The sequence below is a fragment of the Ranitomeya imitator genome, chromosome 6 (assembly GCF_032444005.1).
Source record: "Ranitomeya imitator isolate aRanImi1 chromosome 6, aRanImi1.pri, whole genome shotgun sequence".
NCBI classification, from domain to species: domain Eukaryota; kingdom Metazoa; phylum Chordata; class Amphibia; order Anura; family Dendrobatidae; genus Ranitomeya; species Ranitomeya imitator.
The window spans coordinates 20,161,709-20,185,004 of NC_091287.1; the positions used below are offsets into that span (position 1 = coordinate 20,161,709).

The 23,296-nt window shown below is 47.4% G+C and overlaps 1 protein-coding gene across 1 annotated transcript in view; it reads left to right on the forward strand.

Moving 5' to 3' along the window:
• The window catches only part of ANKMY2 (ankyrin repeat and MYND domain containing 2), a 41,298-nt gene that overhangs the window by 6,159 nt on the left and 11,843 nt on the right, over positions 1-23,296 (forward strand). The window contains exons 2-4 of the mRNA XM_069729291.1: positions 6,258-6,322; positions 16,018-16,156; positions 22,651-22,749. Coding sequence (XP_069585392.1) covers positions 6,258-6,322; positions 16,018-16,156; positions 22,651-22,749 — 303 coding nt within the window. The remainder of the gene's footprint in view (positions 1-6,257; positions 6,323-16,017; positions 16,157-22,650; positions 22,750-23,296) is intronic.

Below are 23,296 nucleotides of genomic sequence, written 5' to 3' on the forward strand. Positions count from 1 at the left end.
TATCCGTGACAGACAGACAGACGGAAGTGACCCTTAGACAATTATATAGTAGATGTAGGTGTAGATAGTACTGCCTCTCTTCTGTAAATGGTGATGGCACAGATAGTGCTGCCTCCCTGTATCCCTTATTATATAATGTAGGTGTAGATAGTACTGCCTCTCTTCTGTAAATGGTGATGGCACAGATAGTGCTGCCTCCCTGTATCCCTTATTATATAATGTAGGTGTAGATAGTACTACCTCTCTTCTGTAAATGTTGATGGCACAGATAGTGCTGCCTCCCTGTATCCCTTATTATATAATGTTGGTGTAGATAGTACTACCTCTCTTCTGTAAATGGTGATAGCACAGATAGTGCTGCCTCCCTGTATCCCTTATTATATAATGTAGGTGTAGATAGTACTGCCTCTCTTCTGTAAATGGTGATAGCACAGATAGTGCTGCCTCCCTGTATCCCTTATTATATAATGTAGGTGTAGATAGTACTGCCTCTCTTCTGTAAATGGTGATGGCACAGATAGTGCTGCCTCCCTGTATCCCTTATTATATAATGTAGGTGTAGATAGTACTGCCTCTCTTCTGTAAATGGTGATGGCACAGATAGTGCTGCCTCCCTGTATCCCTTATTATATAATGTAGGTGTAGATAGTACTACCTCTCTTCTGTAAATGTTGATGGCACAGATAGTGCTGCCTCCCTGTATCCCTTATTATATAATGTTGGTGTAGATAGTACTACCTCTCTTCTGTAAATGGTGATGGCATGTGTATGCTCCGTACACAGTCAGACACACTCACCCCTGCTTCTGACCGTGTACAGAACATACCACAGCGAGCGCTCGGCTGATGTGTAGCACGGGCAGCACGGTGGCGCAGTGGGTAGCACAGCAGCCTTGCAGCGCTGGAGTCCTGGGTTCAAGGACAACATCTGCAAAGAGTTTGTATGTTCTCTCCGTGTTTGCGTGGGTTTCCTCCGGGTTCTCCGGTTTCCTCCCACATTCCAAAGACATACTGATGGGGCTCACAATCTAAATTCCCTAACAGGGACAGCGATGATAATATGTGCAATCTGTAAAGCACTGCGGAATATGTTAGCGCTATATAAAAATAAAGATTATTATGTGTATCCTCGTGTGAGCGAGCGCTCAGGTGACTTGTATCCTTGTGTGAGTGAGGGCTCGGCTGATTTGTATCCTCGTGTGAGCGAGCGCTCGGCTGATTTGTATCCTCGTGTGAGCGAGCGCTCGGCTGATGTGTATCCTCGTGTGAGTGAGCGCTCGGCTGATTTGTATCCTCGTGTGAGCGAGCGCTCGGCTGATGTGTATCCTCGTGTGAGTGAGCGCTCGGCTGATTTGTATCCTCGTGCGAGCGCTCGGCTAATTTTTATCCTCGTGTGAGCGAGCGCTCAGGTGACTTGTATCCTTGTGTGAGCGCTCGGCTGATTTGTATCCTCGTGTGAGCGAGCGCTCGGCTGATTTGTATCCTCGTGCGAGCGCTCGGCTAATTTTTATCCTCGTGTGAGCGAGCGCTCAGGTGACTTGTATCCTTGTGTGAGCGCTCGGCTGATTTGTATCCTCGTGTGAGCGAGCGCTCGGCTGATTTGTATCCTCGTGTGAGCGAGCGCTCGGCTGATTTGTATCCTCGTGCGAGCGCTCGGCTAATTTTTATCCTCGTGTGAGTGAGTGCTTGGCTGATTTGTATCCTCGTGTGAGCGAGCGCTCGGCTGATTTGTATCCTCGTGCGAGCGCTCGGCTAATTTTTATCCTCGTGTGAGTGAGTGCTTGGCTGATTTGTATCCTCATGTGAGCGAGCGCTCGGCTGATTTGTATCCTCGTGCGAGCGCTCGGCTAATTTTTATCCTCATGTGAGCGAGCGCTCGGCTGATTTGTATCCTCGTGCGAGTGCTCGGCTAATTTTTATCCTCGTGTGAGTGAGTGCTTGGCTGATTTGTATCCTCGTGTGAGCGAGCGCTCGGCTGATTTGTATCCTCGTGCGAGCGCTCGGCTAATTTTTATCCTCGTGTGAGTGAGTGCTTGGCTGATTTGTATCCTCGTGTAAGCGAGCGCTCGGCTGATTTTTATCCTCGTGTGAGCGAGCGCTCGGCTGATTTGTATCCTCGTGTGAGCGAGCGCTCGGCTGATTTGTATCCTCGTGTGAGCGAGCGCTCGGCTGATTTGTATCCTCATGTGAGCGAGCGCTCGGCTGATTTGTATCCTCATGTGAGCGAGCGCTCGGCTGATTTGTATCCTCGTGTGAGCGAGCGCTCGGCTGATTTGTATCCTCGTGTGAGCGAGCGCTCGGCTGATTTGTATCCTCGTGTGAGCGAGCGCTCGGCTGATTTGTATCCTCGTGTGAGCGAGCGCTCGGCTGATTTGTATCCTCGTGTAAGCGAGCGCTCGGCTGATTTGTATCCTCGTGTGAGCGAGCGCTCGGCTGATTTGTATCCTCATGTGAGCGAGCGCTCGGCTGATTTGTATCCTCGCACTCGGTCACATGTTACATGAGTGACAGGCGATGCTCCATTGTGCTAGGGGTCATGCACCGCTCTCTCACGTGCGGACCCCACTGATAACTTCAGGTACTGGACACTTTGTCAGGTCCGTGTCGTCATCAGTGGTGTTCCTCCTCCGGAAACTTTGGGTGGTCGCCCCTCGTCTGCAGCAGTTATCTGCTCCTAATTTACCTTCCCGGCGAGACTTGGAGACACCATGGAAACTGCAAAACTCCTGGCGCCTCCATGGTGCATGTGAGAGCGGTTCTCCATTCATAGCAAAAAATCAAAATCTATAATTCTGGAAACAATCAGCAAGGGAGCAAATATGATCCAAGCTGTGACGGATCCACGTTTATTCATTTATTTTGCTTACTTGTATGGCGACATCATATTCTGCAGCGCTCTACAGTCGTCATCCGTGTTACGCTATATATTTTATTGCTTTAGGCTTCAATCCGTTAATGTAAAATGTAGCAATTTTGTACATGTTCTTCATTACAGATTTTAAAAAAAAATCCTGCCTAGAAACCATCAGCAAGCAGGTCGGTCAGCTGCAGCTGGAACCTCCAGTTGTAAGTTTGAACAGATTCAGTGCAGCTTGTGGATCCGGGATTTCACACTACATGTGCCGGGGGCGCTATTAAAGAGACAATGAATGTACTACATGTAATATTCCATCTGCAGCAGCTTGCTGACAGTTTCCTGATTGTTGATTAGAAGTACATTGATCCCACAAAGTTACTTTAAAACGTAAAGCCAAAGTTCCCCCCCGACCCCGCACCACCACGACCTGTCCTGCTGACTGAGTGTTTATGGACTGAAAAGGGGAAGAGGAGCATGGAGTCACCCGTGGGGCGAGCCTGGTGCAGATTGCGCTTGTGCTCATGTTATAGCGGGCACACGTCCTACTTACAGCAATCAGCAGCATGGACTCAGGATTTCTGCTCACATTTAATTGCCATTAGTCTTCCCGGTCTGTGCCCTCTGGGACGTCTCCCCTGACGAGCTGCAGCCGCCTCCTGCCCGGGGCTCATTAGCGGATCCTTTACTTTCCTCATCAGGCACATTCAATATTAAGGCTTCTTTCACACTAGTGTCGGGCTCGGCCCGTCGCAGTGCGTCGGGCCGAGGTTACCAACACTAGCGTTGTAAGCGCCGCACAACGGGTGCAGCGGATGGAGATTTTCATCGCATCCGCTGCCCCATTGTGAGGTGCGGGGAGGTGGGGGAGGAGTTCATGTAGCGTTTTTTTGTGCCGGCGGTCCGCCAAAGCACGACGCATCCGTCGCACGACGGATGCGACGTCAATAGAAGTCTATGGGGAAAAAACGCATCCTGCAAGCACTTTTGCAGGATGCGTTTTTTCTGCAAAACGACGCATTGTGACGGATTGCAGAAAACGCTAGTGTGAAAGTAGCCTAACTCAAAGAATAGCAGCACGTCCTCAATACTGGAGCGTCCGAGAGCCGGAGCTGAACACACAGAATAAGCCCGGGAGTGAGAGATCGATATATCAGGACTCCCGAGAGGTGGCGAGACCCCCTAATGGGGCAATAACTCAATGCTCCCCTCTACTTGTTACTCAGACGTCTTCCTGTATTAACGAGATTATATCAGGAGGCTGGTACACACTGTGTGCAAACTCTACTGATCCTGTACTGCCTATATTATACTCCAGAGCTGCACTCACTATTCTGCTGGTGCAGTCACTGTGTACATACATTACATTACTGATCCTGTACTGCCTATATTATACTCCAGAGCTGCACTCACTATTCTGCTGGTGCAGTCACTGTGTACATACATTACATTACTGATCCCGAGTTACATCCTGTATTATACCCCAGAGCTGCACTCACTATTCTGCTGGTGCAGTCACTGTGTACATACATTACATTACTGATCCTGTACTGCCTATATTATACTCCAGAGCTGCACTCACTATTCTGCTGGTGCAGTCACTGTGTACATACATTACATTACTGATCCTGAGTTACACCCTGTATTATACTCCAGAGCTGCACTCACTATTCTGCTGGTGCAGTCACTGTGTACATACATTACATTACTGATCCTGAGTTATATCCTGTATTATACTCCAGAGCTGCGCTCACTATTCTGCTGGTGCAGTCACTGTGTACATACATTACATTACTGATCCTGAGTTATATCCTGTATTATACTCCAGAGCTGCACTCACTATTCTGCTGGTGCAGTCACTGTGTACATACATTACATTACTGATCCTGTACTGCCTATATTATACTCCAGAGCTGCACTCACTATTCTGCTGGTGCAGTCACTGTGTACATACATTACATTACTGATCCTGAGTTACACCCTGTATTATACTCCAGAGCTGCACTCACTATTCTGCTGGTGCAGTCACTGTGTACATACATTACATTACTGATCCTGAGTTATATCCTGTATTATACTCCAGAGCTGCGCTCACTATTCTGCTGGTGCAGTCACTGTGTACATACATTACATTACTGATCCTGAGTTATATCCTGTATTATACTCCAGAGCTGCAATCACTATTCTGCTGGTGCAGTCACTGTGTACATACATTACATTACTGATCCTGTACTGCCTATATTATACTCCAGAGCTGCACTCACTATTCTGCTGGTGCAGTCACTGTGTACATACATTACATTACTGATCCTGAGTTACACCCTGTATTATACTCCAGAGCTGCACTCACTATTCTGCTGGTGCAGTCACTGTGTACATACATTACATTACTGATCCTGAGTTATATCCTGTATTATACTCCAGAGCTGCGCTCACTATTCTGCTGGTGCAGTCACTGTGTACATACATTACATTACTGATCCTGAGTTATATCCTGTATTATACTCCAGAGCTGCACTCACTATTCTGCTGGTGCAGTCACTGTGTACATACATTACATTACTGATCCTGAGTTACATCCTGTATTATACTCCAGAGCTGCACTCACTATTCTGCTGGTGCAGTCACTGTGTACATACATTACATTACTGATCCTGAGTTATATCCTGTATTATACTCCAGAGCTGCGCTCACTATTCTGCTGGTGCAGTCACTGTGTACATACATTACTGATCCTGAGTTACATCCTGTATTATACTCCAGAGCTGCACTCACTATTCTGCTGGTGCAGTCACTGTGTACATACATTACTGATCCTGAGTTACATACTGTATTATACTCCAGAGCTGCACTCACTATTCTGCTGGTGCAGTCACTGTGTACATACATTACATTACTGATCCTGAGTTATATCCTGTATTATACTCCAGAGCTGCGCTCACTATTCTGCTGGTGCAGTCACTGTGTACATACATTACTGATCCTGAGTTACATCCTGTATTATACTCCAGAGCTGCACTCACTATTCTGCTGGTGCAGTCACTGTGTACATATATTACATTACTGATCCTGAGTTACATCCTGTATTATACTCCAGAGCTGAAGTGAAAAGTCTGCAAACTTCAGAGCTGAACTCCTCCTCCATTTCTTGTTGAATATCTGCACAGTTTGCCAGTAGCGTCGCTTGGTCACCAGACACTGCATAACATTCTATGAGATCACCTAAGCTATTAGGGAGCTTTCTGACGTCCTACTTGCTGACTGTTTCTAGTAACAATCTGCACATTTTTACATTGATATTAAACTTGCAGAATTCCATTTAGTGATGCACGTACTGGTGTAAAGGTTTTATTATTTTCTCCAGACATCGGACTATTGATAATCATCTGTTTCTTCCTTTGTAGGGAACGTCCAAGAAGCCGTCACACTGCTGGGGCGTAAAGACGTCCGCGTCAACTGTCTGGATGAGGTATGAATGGCTTAAAGGGATTATCCAGGGTTGGCACAAATGAGTCTGAATGTAAAAAATGGTATAAATGTGGAACTTAAGGTACCGTCACACATAACGATTTCTTTAACGATATCGTTGCTTTTTGTGACGTAGCAACGATATCGTTAACAAAATCGTTATGTGTGACAGCGACCAACGATCAGGCCCCTGCTGGGAGATCGTTGGTCGCTGGGGAATGATCAGGACCTTTTTTTTTTTTTGGTCGCTGATCACCCGCTGTCATCGCTGAATCTGCGTGTGTGACGCCGATCCAGCGATGTGTTCACTGGTAACCAGGGTAAACATCGGGTTACTAAGCGCAGGGCCACGCTTAGTAACCCGATGTTTACCCTGGTTACCATTGTAAAAGTAAAAAAAAAAAACACTGCATACTCCCATTCTGATGTCTGTCCCCCGCCGTCAGCTTCTCTGCACTGACAGCACGGCCGTAAAGCAGAGCAGTGACGTCACCGCTGTGCTCTGCTTTACAGCCGGCCCTCAGAGTCAGTGCAGGGAAGCTGACGCCGGGGGACGTGACAGACACCAGAATGTAAGTATGTAGTGTTTTTTTTTTTTTTCAGATTTACAATGGTAACCAGGGTAAACATCAGGTTACTAAGCGCGGCCCTGCTCTTAGTTACCCGATGTTTACCCTGGTTACCCGGGGACTTCGGCATCGATGGTCGCTGGAGAGCTGTTTGTGTGACAGCTCTCCAGCGACCACACAGCGACTTACCAACGATCACAGCCAGGTCGTATCGCTGCTCGTGATCGTTGGTAAATCGTTTAGTGTAACGGTACCTTTATTCGATAGCTCCTCTTCCAAATCTGTGCAGTTCTTTAGGTAATAATAATGTGAAATATTGCGTGTCCATAATATGGCTAATCATTTCAGCTCATTAAGGCTGTGTGGACACGTTGCTGATTTTTCACGTTTTTTTCGCTAAAAAAAAACCGCAAAAAAAAGCATACATTACGCATCCCATCATTTAGAATGAATTCTGCAATTTTTGTGCACATGATGTGTTTTTTTCCACGGAAAAAAAAAAACGCATTGCAGTAAAAAATGCAGCATGTTCATTTATTTAGCGGATTTTTTGCGGATTTCCCACTATATAATGCATTGGGAAATGTCTGGAAAAATCCACAAAAAAATGCACCAAAAACACATGCAGATTTCTTGCAGAAAATTTCAGGTTTTTCTCAGAAAATTTCTGCAAGAAATCCTGAACGTGTGCACAGAGCCTAAAGGCAATTTTAAAATTGAACTTGATGGGAGATTTATGTTGCCCAAAGCACTGGCACTATGAAATAGATACCGGCTGCATTATTACATTTATCTATTACACAGCAAAGTCTGAAAAGTCAGCCATGGACTATGGGTCTGGGATGACAAGTCCGGCCCGATGCTCCCCTATACTGAAAGGTCAATATCAGATGTGTGTGAATAGAGGCACTGACTCCATAAAGTTATATTCCTGTACATAGGAGCAGTATTATAGTAGTTATATTCCTGTACATAGGGGCAGTATTATAGTAGTTATATTCTTGTACATAGGGGCAGTATTATAGTAGTTATATTCTTGTACATAGGAGCAGTATTATAGTAGTTATATTCTTGTACATAGGGGCAGTATTATAGCAGTTATATTCTTGTACATAGGAGCAGTATTATAGCAGTTATATTCTTGTACATAGGACAGTATTATAGTAGTTATATTCTTGTACATAGGGGCAGTATTATAGTAGTTATATTCCTGTACATAGGAGCAGTATTATAGTAGTTATATTCCTGTACATAGGGGCAGTATTATAGTAGTTATATTCTTGTACATAGGGGCAGTATTATAGTAGTTATATTCTTGTACATAGGAGCAGTATTATAGTAGTTATATTCTTGTACATAGGAGCAGTATTATAGTAGTTATATTCTTGTACATAGGAGCAGTATTATAGTAGTTATATTCTTGTACATAGGGGCAGTATTATAGCAGTTATATTCTTGTACATAGGAGCAGTATTATAGTAGTTATATTCCTGTACATAGGAGCAGTATTATAGTAGTTATATTCCTGTACATAGGGGCAGTATTATAGTAGTTATATTCCTGTACATAGGGGCAGTATTATAGTAGTTATATTCTTGTACATAGGGGCAGTATTATAGTAGTTATATTCTTGTACATAGGAGCAGTATTATAGTAGTTATATTCTTGTACATAGGGGCAGTATTATAGCAGTTATATTCTTGTACATAGGAGCAGTATTATAGCAGTTATATTCTTGTACATAGGACAGTATTATAGTAGTTATATTCTTGTACATAGGGGCAGTATTATAGTAGTTATATTCCTGTACATAGGAGCAGTATTATAGTAGTTATATTCCTGTACATAGGGGCAGTATTATAGTAGTTATATTCTTGTACATAGGGGCAGTATTATAGTAGTTATATTCTTGTACATAGGAGCAGTATTATAGTAGTTATATTCTTGTACATAGGAGCAGTATTATAGTAGTTATATTCTTGTACATAGGAGCAGTATTATAGTAGTTATATTCTTGTACATAGGGGCAGTATTATAGCAGTTATATTCTTGTACATAGGAGCAGTATTATAGTAGTTATATTCCTGTACATAGGAGCAGTATTATAGTAGTTATATTCCTGTACATAGGGGCAGTATTATAGTAGTTATATTCTTGTACATAGGGGCAGTATTATAGTAGTTATATTCTTGTACATAGGAGCAGTATTATAGTAGTTATATTCTTGTACATAGGGGCAGTATTATAGTAGTTATATTCCTGTACATAGGAGCAGTATTATAGTAGTTATATTCTTGTACATAGGAGCAGCATTATAGTAGTTATATTCTTGTACATAGGAGCAGCATTATAGTAGTTATATTCTTGTACATAGGGGCAGTATTATAGTAGTTATATTCTTGTACATAGGGGGAGTATTACAGTAGTTATATTCTTGTACATAGGGGCAGTATTATAGTAGTTATATTCTTGTACATAGGAGCAGTATTATAGTAGTTATATTCTTGTACATAGGAGCAGCATTATAGTAGTTATATTCTTGTACATAGGAGCAGTATTATAGTAGTTATATTCTTGTACATAGGAGCAGTATTATAGTAGTTATATTCTTGTACATAGGGGCAGTATTATAGTAGTTATATTCCTGTACATAGGGGCAGTATTATAGTAGTTATATTCTTGTACATAGGAGCAGCATTATAGTAGTTATATTCTTGTACATAGGAGCAGTATTATAGTAGTTATATTCTTGTACATAGGAGCAGTATTATAGTAGTTATATTCTTGTACATAGGGGCAGTATTATAGTAGTTATATTCTTGTACATAGGAGCAGTATTATAGTAGTTATATTCTTGTACATAGGGGCAGTATTATAGTAGTTATATTCCTGTACATAGGAGCAGTATTATAGTAGTTATATTCTTGTACATAGGAGCAGCATTATAGTAGTTATATTCTTGTACATAGGAGCAGCATTATAGTAGTTATATTCTTGTACATAGGGGCAGTATTATAGTAGTTATATTCTTGTACATAGGGGCAGTATTATAGTAGTTATATTCTTGTACATAGGGGGAGTATTACAGTAGTTATATTCTTGTACATAGGGGCAGTATTATAGTAGTTATATTCTTGTACATAGGAGCAGTATTATAGTAGTTATATTCTTGTATATAGGGGCAGTATTATAGTAGTTATATTCTTGTACATAGGGGCAGTATTATAGTAGTTATATTCTTGTACATAGGAGCAGTATTACAGTAGTTATATTCTTGTACATAGGAGCAGTATTACAGTAGTTATATTCTTGTACATAGGGGCAGTATTATAGTAGTTATATTCTTGTACATAGGAGCAGTATTATAGTAGTTATATTCTTGTACATAGGGGCAGTATTATAGTAGTTATATTCTTGTACATAGGGGCAGTATTATAGTAGTTATATTCTTGTACATAGGGGGAGTATTACAGTAGTTATATTCTTGTACATAGGGGCAGTATTATAGTAGTTATATTCTTGTACATAGGGGCAGTATTATAGTAGTTATATTCTTGTACATAGGGGCAGTATTATAGTAGTTATATTCTTGTACATAGGGGCAGTATTATAGTAGTTATATTCTTGTACATAGGGGCAGTATTATAGTAGTTATATTCTTGTATATAGGGGCAGTATTATAGTAGTTATATTCTTGTACATAGGGGCAGTATTATAGTAGTTATATTCTTGTACATAGGAGCAGTATTATAGTAGTTATATTCTTGTACATAGGGGCAGTATTATAGTAGTTATATTCTTGTACATAGGGGCAGTATTATAGTAGTTATATTCTTGTACATAGGGGCAGTATTATAGTAGTTATATTCTTGTACATAGGGGCAGTATTATAGTAGTTATATTCTTGTACATAGGGGCAGTATTATAGTAGTTATATTCTTGTACATAGGGAGCAGTATTATAGTAGTTATATTCTTGTACATAGGAGCAGTATTATAGTAGTTATATTCTTGTACATAGGGGCAGTATTATAGTAGTTATATTCTTGTACATAGGGGCAGTATTATAGTAGTTATATTCTTGTACATAGGGAGCAGTATTATAGTAGTTATATTCTTGTACATAGGAGCAGTATTATAGTAGTTATATTCTTGTACATCGGAGCAGTATTATAGTAGTTATATTCTTGTACATAGGAGCAGTATTATAGTAGTTATATTCTTGTACATAGGGGCAGTATTATAGTAGTTATATTCCTGTACATAGGGGCAGTATTATAGTAGTTATATTCTTGTACATCGGAGCAGTATTATAGTAGTTATATTCTTGTACATAGGGGCAGTATTATAGTAGTTATATTCTTGTACATAGGGGCAGTATTATGTTAGTTGCTGAGAGTGTTTTGCTCCTTCAGTGGATGAATTCTTTAGGACTAATATTAGTAATGGGACCATTTGGCCCCTGTTATACGGCTCCTCTGGCGCGAGTCCGGCAGATGTGATTGTTGCACACCGTGTCACATTGATCGACCGCTCAGCACATATGTTCCCGGTATTAGTTCCCAGATCTGTAACTCGCAGCTTTTGTCAATCAATAACTGTTCATTTACTCAAAAGATTTACAGTTGGATATAGTTGAAGGTTTGTTCTATTCTGCATCTACCAGAAGGAAGGAAATTGCTGCGTCCGTCCCTGTACTCCTAGAATAATCCATGAGGACACATTGATCCAGGAGGACTAAGGCTTCTTTCACACTTCCGTTTTTACAATCTGCACAGGATCCTTAAAAATGTTGAAATGACGGATCTTGTGCAGATCAGTAGTAAAAAGAGAGAGCGAGCGAGAGAGAATTTCCCGATGGGCATGCTCCGTTTCAAAAGACGGGACCTGTCGCTGGATTCCCGCTGTTGACGGTCAGTGACGGATCCTGCGCCCATAGGCTTCCATTATAGCCAACGACGGACAGCGCAGGAACCGTCACTCAGCGATTTTCCGTTGTGCAGAAAAAAACGTTCCTCTGTGCGTTGTCTCCGCCCGACGGACAGCGATTTTTCTAACGGATACAGTGAACGACGGATGAAACGGACGACCAACGTCACAATCCGTCGCTAATACAAGTCTATGGGAAAAAACAGGATCCAGCACAATAATTTGCAGGATCCTGTTTTTTCAAAAAATCGACGGATTTCGACGGGAGGGAAAAGACGGAAGCGTGAAAGAGGCCGAGCTGAGAACTTTCTTCTTGAGTTTAGAAAGATTCTAAGGTCTCAACAAACTTTACAATAATAAATACCAGATTGTTTCCACAGGCTGTATGCACAGGTGGAGTCACATTTCTGGACAATTTCTGCATTTCTTGGCCCTGAAATACACATCTTTACTAACGCTTGTTTTTGGTGAGGTTTTTAGTGAATTGAATGGTGAAAAACGCTCAGAGAATGACACGCAGCAGATTATTATCTGCGCCAAACCTGCAACATGTGTGCGAAACGTCGGGTTTTGATTGCGGTTTTATTAACAAAAACTCAGCAAAAACACAATGAACCCGGCCTAAGCAGCACCTGCCGTCTGCTCCAGAGTGTCCTGTTTGCTGCTCCCAAGTAGTTTTTTATTGTTTTTTATTCTGCCATACGGTTCCAGAGATGTGGGACTATTTATTATCTCCTGTAACAAAGATCCTCAGGGGCGTGTCTTTACCTGGTGTGAGTCACGCCCCTTTGTAACAACCGTAGAAAGTTTTATACCTCTGAAATCTAAAGGCAGAATTTAAGTAATAATAAGGCTCTGTGCACACGTTGCGGATTCGCAGCAGTTTTCCTTGAGTTTACAGTACCATGTAAACCTATGGAAAACCAAACCCGCAGTGCACATTCTGCAGAGAAAAAAAAGTGCGGAAACGCTGCAGTTTATTTTCTGCAGCATGTCAATTGTATGTCTATTTTTCACAATTTTTCAGCTTCATCTAATCAATGTGTACTACAATGTCCAGCGTGCCTCTATCCAACCAAGCTCCCAGTGTCCCCTGTTCTCCACTCCCAGCAGTGGGAATTTGGCTCTGCGCATGCGCCTCTCCTGTACATTGCCGAATTCTGAAGAGAAGAGTGCAGGCTGAGAAAAATAAAAATAAAAAAAAAATGTCTCCGGCTGATATGGAGATTGGGGAATCGCCTGCACTTAGGAACATTATGGAAATGAGAAAACGACAGACTCTAATTATCAGTGTCGCAAACCCCATGCTAAGAAATGTTGAGGAATAGTCCCCTCCAAAATTAGGAAAACCATCTGGAGTGTCGCCTACACGATGTCTGAACCCAGAATAATTTAACATTTTAGTAAAATGGAGTTTCCCATTCTTAAACAGCGCCACCCCTGTTTGCAGGTTGTTTGCGGTATTGCAGCTCAGTCGCACTCACTTTCCGGGATTGAGCTGCCAGATTTTCCTAATTCCCTGGAAATCCCTTTGAAATGGAGAAATGAAATCTCCAGAGTTCAAATATCTTGATGGGGTTTAATATCTGAGTTAGTGGCTTAAATACGACGTATCGCCAGGTCCAGAGTGGCCAGATTTTGGTTATTTTATTCCTGCGGTTCCCCTCGGTATTTAGTTTAGGTCAGGGGTGTCAAACTGCATTCCTAGAGGGCTGCAAACAGGTCATGTTTTCAGGATTTCCTTGCATTGCACAGGTGATAATTTAATCACCTGCAGAGAATGATTCCAGCACTTTGTGCAATGCTAAGGAAATCTTGAAAACACGCATGGTTTGAGGCCCTCTAGGAATGCAGTTTGACACCCCTGGTTTAGGTTATTTTTTTGTTTTTTTTAAATCCGCCATACAGTCCCAGAGTTATGGACCTTTATGTTTGGCTCAGTGTAATTATAGAGCAGTGTAAGTACACGCCCCTGAGGATCCAGTGACCACGCCCCTGAGGATCCAGTGACCACACCCCTGAGGATCCAGTGACCACGCCCCATTTAAAAGTGTATAAAAAAATAAGCACTGAATAAGGAGGCCGTATCTCTGGAGCCACGTGGCTCATTTTCATGGTCTTTATGAAGTTAACAGGCCCAGATCTCTGGAACTATGTGGCGGATTTAGAAAATATCAACCAATCTAATTCTCAGGGGAGCTGTGAAAATAAAATTGACATTTTTGATCAGGTCACAGATCCCCTTTAAAAGATAATTGGGGCCAGTGTCACATGACCACACATTTAGGGGCTCTGCAGATCCCATACAGGGTCACTCGGCCCCTGCATTTGGTGACCATCTGGTAATTCGGCAGATTTCTTGCTGTTTCCGCCTTCAGACTTGCACTTTGTGTTCATTTAGCTATTGGCCAAGGAGCGGCCTTCTCTGTTGCTATGCATTAGTAACCTTGGCAACCGGCGGCATCCTGAGCACTAATTGCCGCTTACAGGGGACGGAGCGGCCCGGCCGCGGTGACCGGAGACCACCGAGAAGAAGGAGAAACCTGAAGATGAAGAAATATAGAAAACAAAGATTTACTGAAATCAGGACGCGGAATGAATTCGATACATTTGTGTTGATACAAAGTCACAGTGTAACAGTAACAATGTATCCACAGGACAGGTGATACTCGGCAGTAACAATGTATCCACAGGACAGGTGATACTCGGCAGTAACAATGTACCCACAGGACAGGTGATACTCGGCAGTAACAATGTATCCACAGGACAGGTGATACTCGGCTGATCACCGGGGTCTCACTGCTGGGACCCCCGATAATTATAATGTGGGTCCTGTCTGACGTCTGAACCAAAACCTCCCCTTCAATGTTTTTAATTTTTCTTACCCGTCAGTGACAGCCACATTGCTCCCAGTATAAGGTCAGCGACCGCCACAGTGCTCCCAGTATAAGGTCAGCGACCGCCACAGTGCTCCCAGTATAAGGTCAGCGACCGCCACAGTGCTCCCAGTATAAGGTCAGCGACCGCCACAGTGCTCCCAGTATAAGGTCAGCGACGGCCACAGTGCTCCCAGTATAAGGTCAGCGACGGCCACAGTGCTCCCAGTATAAGGTCAGCGACGGCCACAGTGCTCCCAGTATAAGGTCAGCGACGGCCACAGTGCTCCCAGTATAAGGTCAGCGACGGCCACAGTGCTCCCAGTATAAGGTCAGCGACGGCCACAGTGCTCCCAGTATAAGGTCAGCGACGGCCACAGTGCTCCCAGTATAAGGTCAGCGACGGCCACAGTGCTCCCAGTATAAGGTCAGCGACGGCCACAGTGCTCCCAGTATAAGGTCAGCGACGGCCACAGTGCTCCCAGTATAAGGTCAGCGACGGCCACAGTGCTCCCAGTATAAGGTCAGCGACGGCCACAGTGCTCCCAGTATAAGGTCAGCGACGGCCACAGTGCTCCCAGTATAAGGTCAGCGACGGCCACAGTGCTCCCAGTATAAGGTCAGCGACGGCCACAGTGCTCCCAGTATAAGGTCAGCGACGGCCACAGTGCTCCCAGTATAAGGTCAGCGACGGCCACAGTGCTCCCAGTATAAGGTCAGCGACGGCCACAGTGCTCCCAGTATAAGGTCAGCGACGGCCACAGTGCTCCCAGTATAAGGTCAGCGACGGCCACAGTGCTCCCAGTATAAGGTCAGCGACGGCCACAGTGCTCCCAGTATAAGGTCAGCGACGGCCACAGTGCTCCCAGTATAAGGTCAGCGACGGCCACAGTGCTCCCAGTATAAGGTCAGCGACGGCCACAGTGCTCCCAGTATAAGGTCAGCGACGGCCACAGTGCTCCCAGTATAAGGTCAGCGACGGCCACAGTGCTCCCAGTATAAGGTCAGCGACGGCCACAGTGCTCCCAGTATAAGGTCAGCGACGGCCACAGTGCTCCCAGTATAAGGTCAGCGACGGCCACAGTGCTCCCAGTATAAGGTCAGCGACGGCCACAGTGCTCCCAGTATAAGGTCAGCGACGGCCACAGTGCTCCCAGTATAAGGTCAGCGACGGCCACAGTGCTCCCAGAAATAAAACATTTGCAGTTTTCCAATTTTTGTTTTATTTTTTTCTATACAGCAACTCCAAATTGTTGTCCTTAAAGGGCCCCCGTCCCTATAATGTGACCAGACCTGGTTTCCCATTTGTCTTTCTTGTTGCAGCACGGGATGACCCCCCTGATGCACGCGGCGTACAAGGGGAAGGTGGAGATGTGCAAACTGCTGCTACAACACGGCGCAGACGTCAACTGCAACCAGCACGAGCACGGATACACGGCGCTGATGTTCGCCTGTCTGTCAGGTAGGGGGCGCTGTAACCGGAGCGCACCGAGAAATCCGAGCAGCAAAAATGGAACGGCCCAAAAGCAGCTGATCAGGAATAAGCAACTTTGTAAATGGTTTTGTGTGGAAAGATGCAATGCAGACCAATGTGTCTCCACGGTAACAGACTGCAAACAAACCCCCGTAGTCTGATCCTCCTGTCATATCATACTCCATCCCTCTTATTATATAATCTGTGGAGTGACACGGGACTTGAAGGGATTGTTCACTACTGGACAAAACTCACTGCCCACGATAAAAGACATATATTTCCTCCAATGTCCGCTCACATATTACCTGCTCATCACCATTTATAAACAGTTGCTCCTTTTTCTCTTTTTTTCTCAGTAGAACTATAAAGGAGTAGTACACATTGCATCTACATGTCTGAGTGCTCTGCTCTTCCTCACTTGGAGAGTAACAATTATTTACAGTGTTATTTCATAAATCAATAATACAGATGAAAAGATACATCGTTTATTAGCCGAGAAATCTGCTTCTTCCTCCTCCTGGACTGATCAATGAATCTCAATCCGTGGAGAAAGTCTGTATTCAGTGCAGAGACTTTCCCATTATGGAGATAGGAGATAACAGTTGGTGCTTGTAAAGTTCTATGGAGATGGAGGGGCCACAGACGGGAGGGAGGGGCCACAGACGGGAGGGAGGAGCCACAGACGGGAGGGAGGAGCTGGAGGAGGCACAGAGCGGAGGGAGGAGCTGGAGGAGGCACAGAGCGGAGGGAGGAGCTGGAGGACACACAGACAGGAGGGAGGAGCCACAGACAGGAGGGAGGAGCCACAGACAGGAGGGAGGAGCTGGAGGAGCCACAGACAGGAGGGAGGAGCTGGAGGAGCCACAGACAGGAGGGAGGAGCTGGAGGGGCCACAGACGGGAGGGAGGGGCCACAGACGGGAGGGAGGGGCCACAGACGGGAGAGAGGGGCCACAGAAGGGAGGGAGGAGCTGGAGGAGCCACAGACGGGAGGGAGGAGCTGGAGGAGCCACAGAGCGGAGGGAGGAGCTGGAGGAGGCACAGAGCGGAGGGAGGAGCTGGAGGAGACACAGACAGGAGGGAGGAGCCACAGACAGGAGGGAGGAGCTGGAGGAGCCACAGACAGGAGGGAGGAGCTGGAGGAGCCACAGACGGGAGGGAGGAGCCACAGACGGGAGGGAGGAGCCACAGACGGGAGGGAGGGGCCACAGACGGGAGGGAGGGGCCACAGACGGGAGGGAGGGGCCACAGACGGGAGGGAGGAGCCACAGACGGGAGGAAGGAGCTGGAGGAGCCACAGACGGGAGGGAGGAGCTGGAGGAGGCACAGAGCGGAGGGAGGAGCTGGAGGAGGCACAGAGCGGAGGGAGGAGCTGGAGGAGACACAGACAGGAGGGAGGAGCCACAGACAGGAGGGAGGAGCTGGAGGAGCCACAGACAGGAGGGAGGAGCTGGAGGAGCCACAGACAGGAGGGAGGAGCTGGAGGAGCCACAGACAGGAGGGAGGAGCTGGAGGAGCCACAGACAGGAGGGAGGAGCTGGAGGGGCCACAGACGGGAGGGAGGGGCCACAGACGGGAGGGAGGGGCCACAGACGGGAGGGAGGAGCTGGAGGAGGCACAGAGCGGAGGGAGGAGCTGGAGGAGGCACAGAGCAGAGGGAGGAGCTGGAGGAGACAGACAGGAGGGAGGAGCCACAGACAGGAGGGAGGAGCCACAGACAGGAGGGAGGAGCCACAGACAGGAGGGAGGAGCTGGAGGAGCCACAGACAGGAGGGAGGAGCTGGAGGAGCCACAGACAGGAGGGAGGAGCTGGAGGAGCCACAGACAGGAGGGAGGAGCTGGAGGAGCCACAGACAGGAGGGAGGAGCTGGAGGAGCCACAGAGAGGAGGGAGGAGCTGGAGGGGCCACAGACGGGAGGGAGGGGCCACAGACGGGAGGGAGGGGCCACAGACGGGAGGGAGGGGCCACAGACGGGAGGGAGGGGCCACAGACGGGAGAGAGGGGCCACAGAAGGGAGGGAGGAGGCACAGACGGGAGGGAGGAGCTGGAGGAGCCACAGACGGGAGGGAGGGGCAACAGACGGGAGGGAGGGGCCACAGACGGGAGAGAGGGGCCACAGAAGGGAGGGAGGAGGCACAGACGGGAGGGAGGAGCTGGAGGAGCCACAGACGGGAGGGAGGAGCTGGAGGAGCCACAGACGGGAGGGAGGAGCTGGAGGAGGCACAGAGCGGAGGGAGGAGCTGGAGGAGACAGACAGGAGGGAGGAGCCACAGACAGGAGGGAGGAGCTGGAGGAGCCACAGACGGGAGGGAGGAGCCACAGACGGGAGGGAGGAGCCACAGACTGGAGGGAGGAGCCACAGACGGGAGAGAGGAGCTGGAGGAGCCACAGACAGGAGGGAGGAGCTGGAGGAGCCACAGACAGGAGGGAGGAGCTGGAGGAGCCACAGACAGGAGGGAGGAGCTGGAGGAGCCACAGACAGGAGGGAGGAGCTGGAGGGGCCACAGACGGGAGGGAGGGGCCACAGACGGGAGGGAGGGGCCACAGACGGGAGGGAGGGGCCACAGACGGGAGGGAGGGGCCACAGACGGGAGAGAGGGGCCACAGAAGGGAGGGAGGAGCCACAGACGGGAGGGAGGAGCTGGAGGAGCCACAGACGGGAGGGAGGAGCTGGAGGAGGCACAGAGCGGAGGGAGGAGCTGGAGGAGACAGACAGGAGGGAGGAGCCACAGACAGGAGGGAGGAGCTGGAGGAGCCACAGACGGGAGGGAGGAGCCACAGACGGGAGGGAGGGGCCACAGACGGGAGGGAGGGGCCACAGACGGGAGGGAGGAGCTGGAGGAGCCACAGACGGGAGGGAGGAGCTGGAGGAGCCACAGACGGGAGAGAGGAGCTGGAGGAAACACAGAGCGGAGGGAGGAGCTGGAGGAGGCACAGAGCGGAGGGAGGAGCTGGAAGAGACACAGCGGAGGGAGGAGCTGGAGGAGCCACAGACAGGAGGGAGGAGCCACAGACAGGAGGGAGGAGCTGGAGGAGCCACAGACAGGAGGGAGGAGCTGGAGGAGACAGACAGAAGGGAGGAGCTGGAGGAGACACAGACAGGAGGGAGGAGCCACAGACAGGAGGGAGGAGCTGGAGGAGCCACAGACAGGAGGGAAGAGCCACAGACAGGAGGGAGGAGCTGGAGGAGCCACAGACAGGAGGGAGGAGCCACAGACAGGAGGGAGGAGCCACAGACAGGAGGGAGGAGCCACAGACAGAAGGGAGGAGCCACAGACAGGAGGGAGGAGCCACAGACAGGAGGGAGGAGCTGGAGGAGACACAGACAGGAGGGAGGAGCTGGAGGAGACACAGACAGGAGGGAGGAGCTGGAGGAGCCACAGAGAGGAGGGAGGAGCTGGAGGAGCCACAGACAGGAGGGAGGAGCTGGAGGAGACAGGAGGGAGGAGCTGGAGGAGACAGGAGGGAGGAGCTGGTCAGACAAAGACAAGAGGGAGGAGCTGGAGGAGACACAGACAAGAGGGAGGAGCTGGAGGAGCCACAGACAGGAGGGAGGAGCTGGAGGAGACACAGACAGGAGGGAGGAGCTGGAGGAGCCACAGAGAGGAGGGAGGAGCTGGAGGAGCCACAGAGAGGAGGGAGGAGCTGGAGGAGACAGGAGGGAGGAGCTGGAGGAGACAGGAGGGAGGAGCTGGAGGAGACAGGAGGGAGGAGCTGGAGGACACACAGACAAGAGGGAGGAGCTGGAGGAGACACAGACAAGAGGGAGGAGCTGGAGGAGACACAGACAGGAGGGAGGAGCTGGAGGAGACACAGACAGGAGGGAGGAGCTGGAAGAGCCACAGACAGGAGGGAGGAGCCACAGACAGGAGGGAGAAGCCACAGACAGGAGGGAGAAGCCACAGACAGGAGGGAGGAGCCACAGACAGGAGGGAGGAGCTGGAGGAGCCACAGAGAGGAGGGAGGAGCCACAGAGAGGAGGGAGGAGCTGGAGGAGAGTCAGACAGGAGTGAGGAGCTGGAGGAGACAGAAGGGAGGAGCTGGAGGAGACTCAGACAGGAGGGAGGAGCTGGAGGAGGGAGGAGCTGGAGGAGACTGACAGGAGGGAGGAGCTGGAGGAGCCACAGACAGGAGGGAGGAGCTGGAGGAGCCACAGACAGGAGGGAGGATGTTATGAAAGGCAATTCAGTACCACAATGGACATAGCGGTCAGAGCACATACAGTGATCTGACAATAACCCAAAATCATAGAACGAGCTCTGAGACGTGGGAACTCTGCAGACCGCAATCCCTAATCCTCTCCAAACAACACTAGAGGCAGCCGTGGATTGCGCCTAACTCTGCCTATGCAACTCGGCACAGCCTGAGAAACTAACTAGCCTGAAGATAGAAAATAAGCCTACCTTGCCTCAGAGAAATACCCCAAAGGAAAAAGCAGCCCCCCACATATAATGACTGTGAGTTAAGATGAAAAGACAAACGTAGAGATGAAATAGATTCAGCAAAGTGAGGCCCGACTTTCTTAACAGAGCGAGGACAGAAAAGGTAACTTTGCGGTCTACACAAAACCCTAAAGAAAACCACGCAAAGGGGGCAAAAAGACCCTCCGTACCGAACTAACGGCACGGAGGTACACCCTTTGCGTCCCAGAGCTTCCAGCAAAAAATTAGACAAGCTGGACAGAAAAAATAGCAAACAAATAGCAAAGAAGAACTTAGCTATGCAGAGCAGCAGGCCACAGGAATGATCCAGGGAAAAGCAAGTCCAACACTGGAACATTGACAGGAAGCCAGGATCAAAGCATTAGGTGGAGTTAAGTAGAGAAGCACCTAACGACCTCACCAGATCACCTGAGGGAGGAAACTCAGAAGCCGCAGTACCACTTCCCTCCACCAACAGAAGCTCACAGAGAGAATCAGCCGAAGTACCACTTGTGACCACAGGAGGGAGCTTTGCCACAGAATTCACAACAGGAGGAGCTGGAGGAGCCACAGACAGGAGGGAGGAGCTGGAGGAGCCACAGAAATTGTGCTGAAAGTTCTCCTGTAAGGACCGTTACAGTTCTCCATAGAACTTTATGAGCACCAACTGTCCTCTCGTATCTCAGTAATGTAACATTCCGTTGTCACCGAATACTGATTTTACCCGTGAATTGATATCTAAGGAGTAAAGTTTCTCCTTGTGGAGAGTAGCAGGCCAAGCTTGGCATGTCCGAGTGAGGAGACAAGTTATGCTATGCCCCTCTGAGAAATTTAAAGATGCAAAATGTACCTGTGAACTAAGCATTCAGAGTGAAAGATGAGATGTTACAAAGTTTCTTATTTTCTTGTGTTCTATTGAAACATTTTTAATCTATTCTAAACTACAGGGGAGACGTTTATGTCTTTAGATTTCGCATCTTCTCCGCCCACAGATCACTTGGTGGATGATTATCCTCATGTTCTTGCTTATAATGGAGGCTCTGTGAACCCTGCGCACTGACACTGAGTGCCCCATTATCTGATCACATACAGCAACTATTCAGAGCGGAGCAGCTGCTAATGATGCGCTGCTGCCTGCCGCTACTGCCTGCACCGCCGCTACTGCCTGCACCGCCGCTACTGCCTGCACCGCCGCTACTGCCCGCACCGCCGCTGCTGCCCCCACCGCCGCTACTGCCCCCACTGCCGCTACTGCCTGCACGTGTATATTTACTCTATGGATATAGATACTAACTATATGGTAAAGGGGCACTCCGTCATTGACAACAGGGCCCCTATCGTACACCCTAATTATTGGGGCCGACCTCCCTCTTGGCTGTTCATTGCTGCGGATCATATCGGTAACACAAAGATACTCCCTCCCCTCGGAATACTTCCCATATGATAAATGCTGTGATACTTTTTTGTCGGAGTTCCCCTTTAACACAGGTTTCTCCACTGATAATTGTCTTGGCCACAGTTATGAAAATATAAAACTTATTGTATAGTGAACCATTTTACAGCCACAGCAGAGGGTTTGTTCCAGTGCATCATGTTGGATGCCATCCTCTAATATACATGGATACATAGTGCAGCCGCAGGTCTGTTCTCATTCACTGACCGCAAGCAGAAATCTTTAAAGAGGTGAGAATTTAAAAGGCAAATAAGTTGCAGAATGTTTTATTTTAACAAGGTACGTCTTTATTAAAGGGATCCTGGCACTGGGTCAAACTTAAACATGTCCTCATTTACTGTAAAATACTGCTAAAACTAACATGCCCAAAACAAAGTTTACTGAGGAGTCAGGTTACAGCTGCCTATTGAAGTCTATGGCAGGAGGAGAAAGGAAAAGCGTGACAGGCGGAAATACAGGATACAAGTCATATAGTGGCCAGAAATGGTGTCACTCCTCATGTGCACCTGAAACCACAGATACTCTTGAAGTCCGATTTGCGTTGCAAAAATGTCAGTGGCCCCATCTCCCATCTTGGAGGTAATCAAATTAGTTTTTCTGTGTCCTAGGAAAAAAAGAAATCGTCTGGATGATGTTAGAGGCCGGGGCCGACACCGACGTCGTTAATTCTGTTGGCAGGACGGCCGCACAAATGGCAGCTTTTGTAGGTAAAACCTTTTAATGTTGTGTATGAAATTGTGTTTTTTTCCGTTTATTTTTATTTTTCCTTCATAAAGAAAATGGGATTAAAAAAATCAGATATTGTCCTTGTGAGCTCCCCCTAGTGGTGGCTGCAGACAGAATCTTATCATGTATCTCTGTATACAGGGAGCTCCCCCTAGTGGTGACTGCAGACAGGATCTTATCATGTATCTCTGTATACAGGGAGCTCCCCCTAGTGGTGGCTACAAACAGGATCTTATCATGTATCTCTGTATACAGGGAGCTCCCCCTAGTGGTGGCTACAGACAGGATCTTATCATGTATCTCTGTATACAGGGAGCTCCCCCTAGTGGCTGCAGACAGGATGTTATCATGTATCTCTGTATACAGGGAGCTCCCCCTAGTGGTGACTGCAGACAGAATCTTATCATGTATCTCTGTATACAGGGAGCTCCCCCTAGAGGTGACTGCAGACAGGATCTTATCATGTATCTCTGTATATACAGGAAGCTCCCCCTAGTGGTGACGGCAGACAGGATCTTATCATGTATC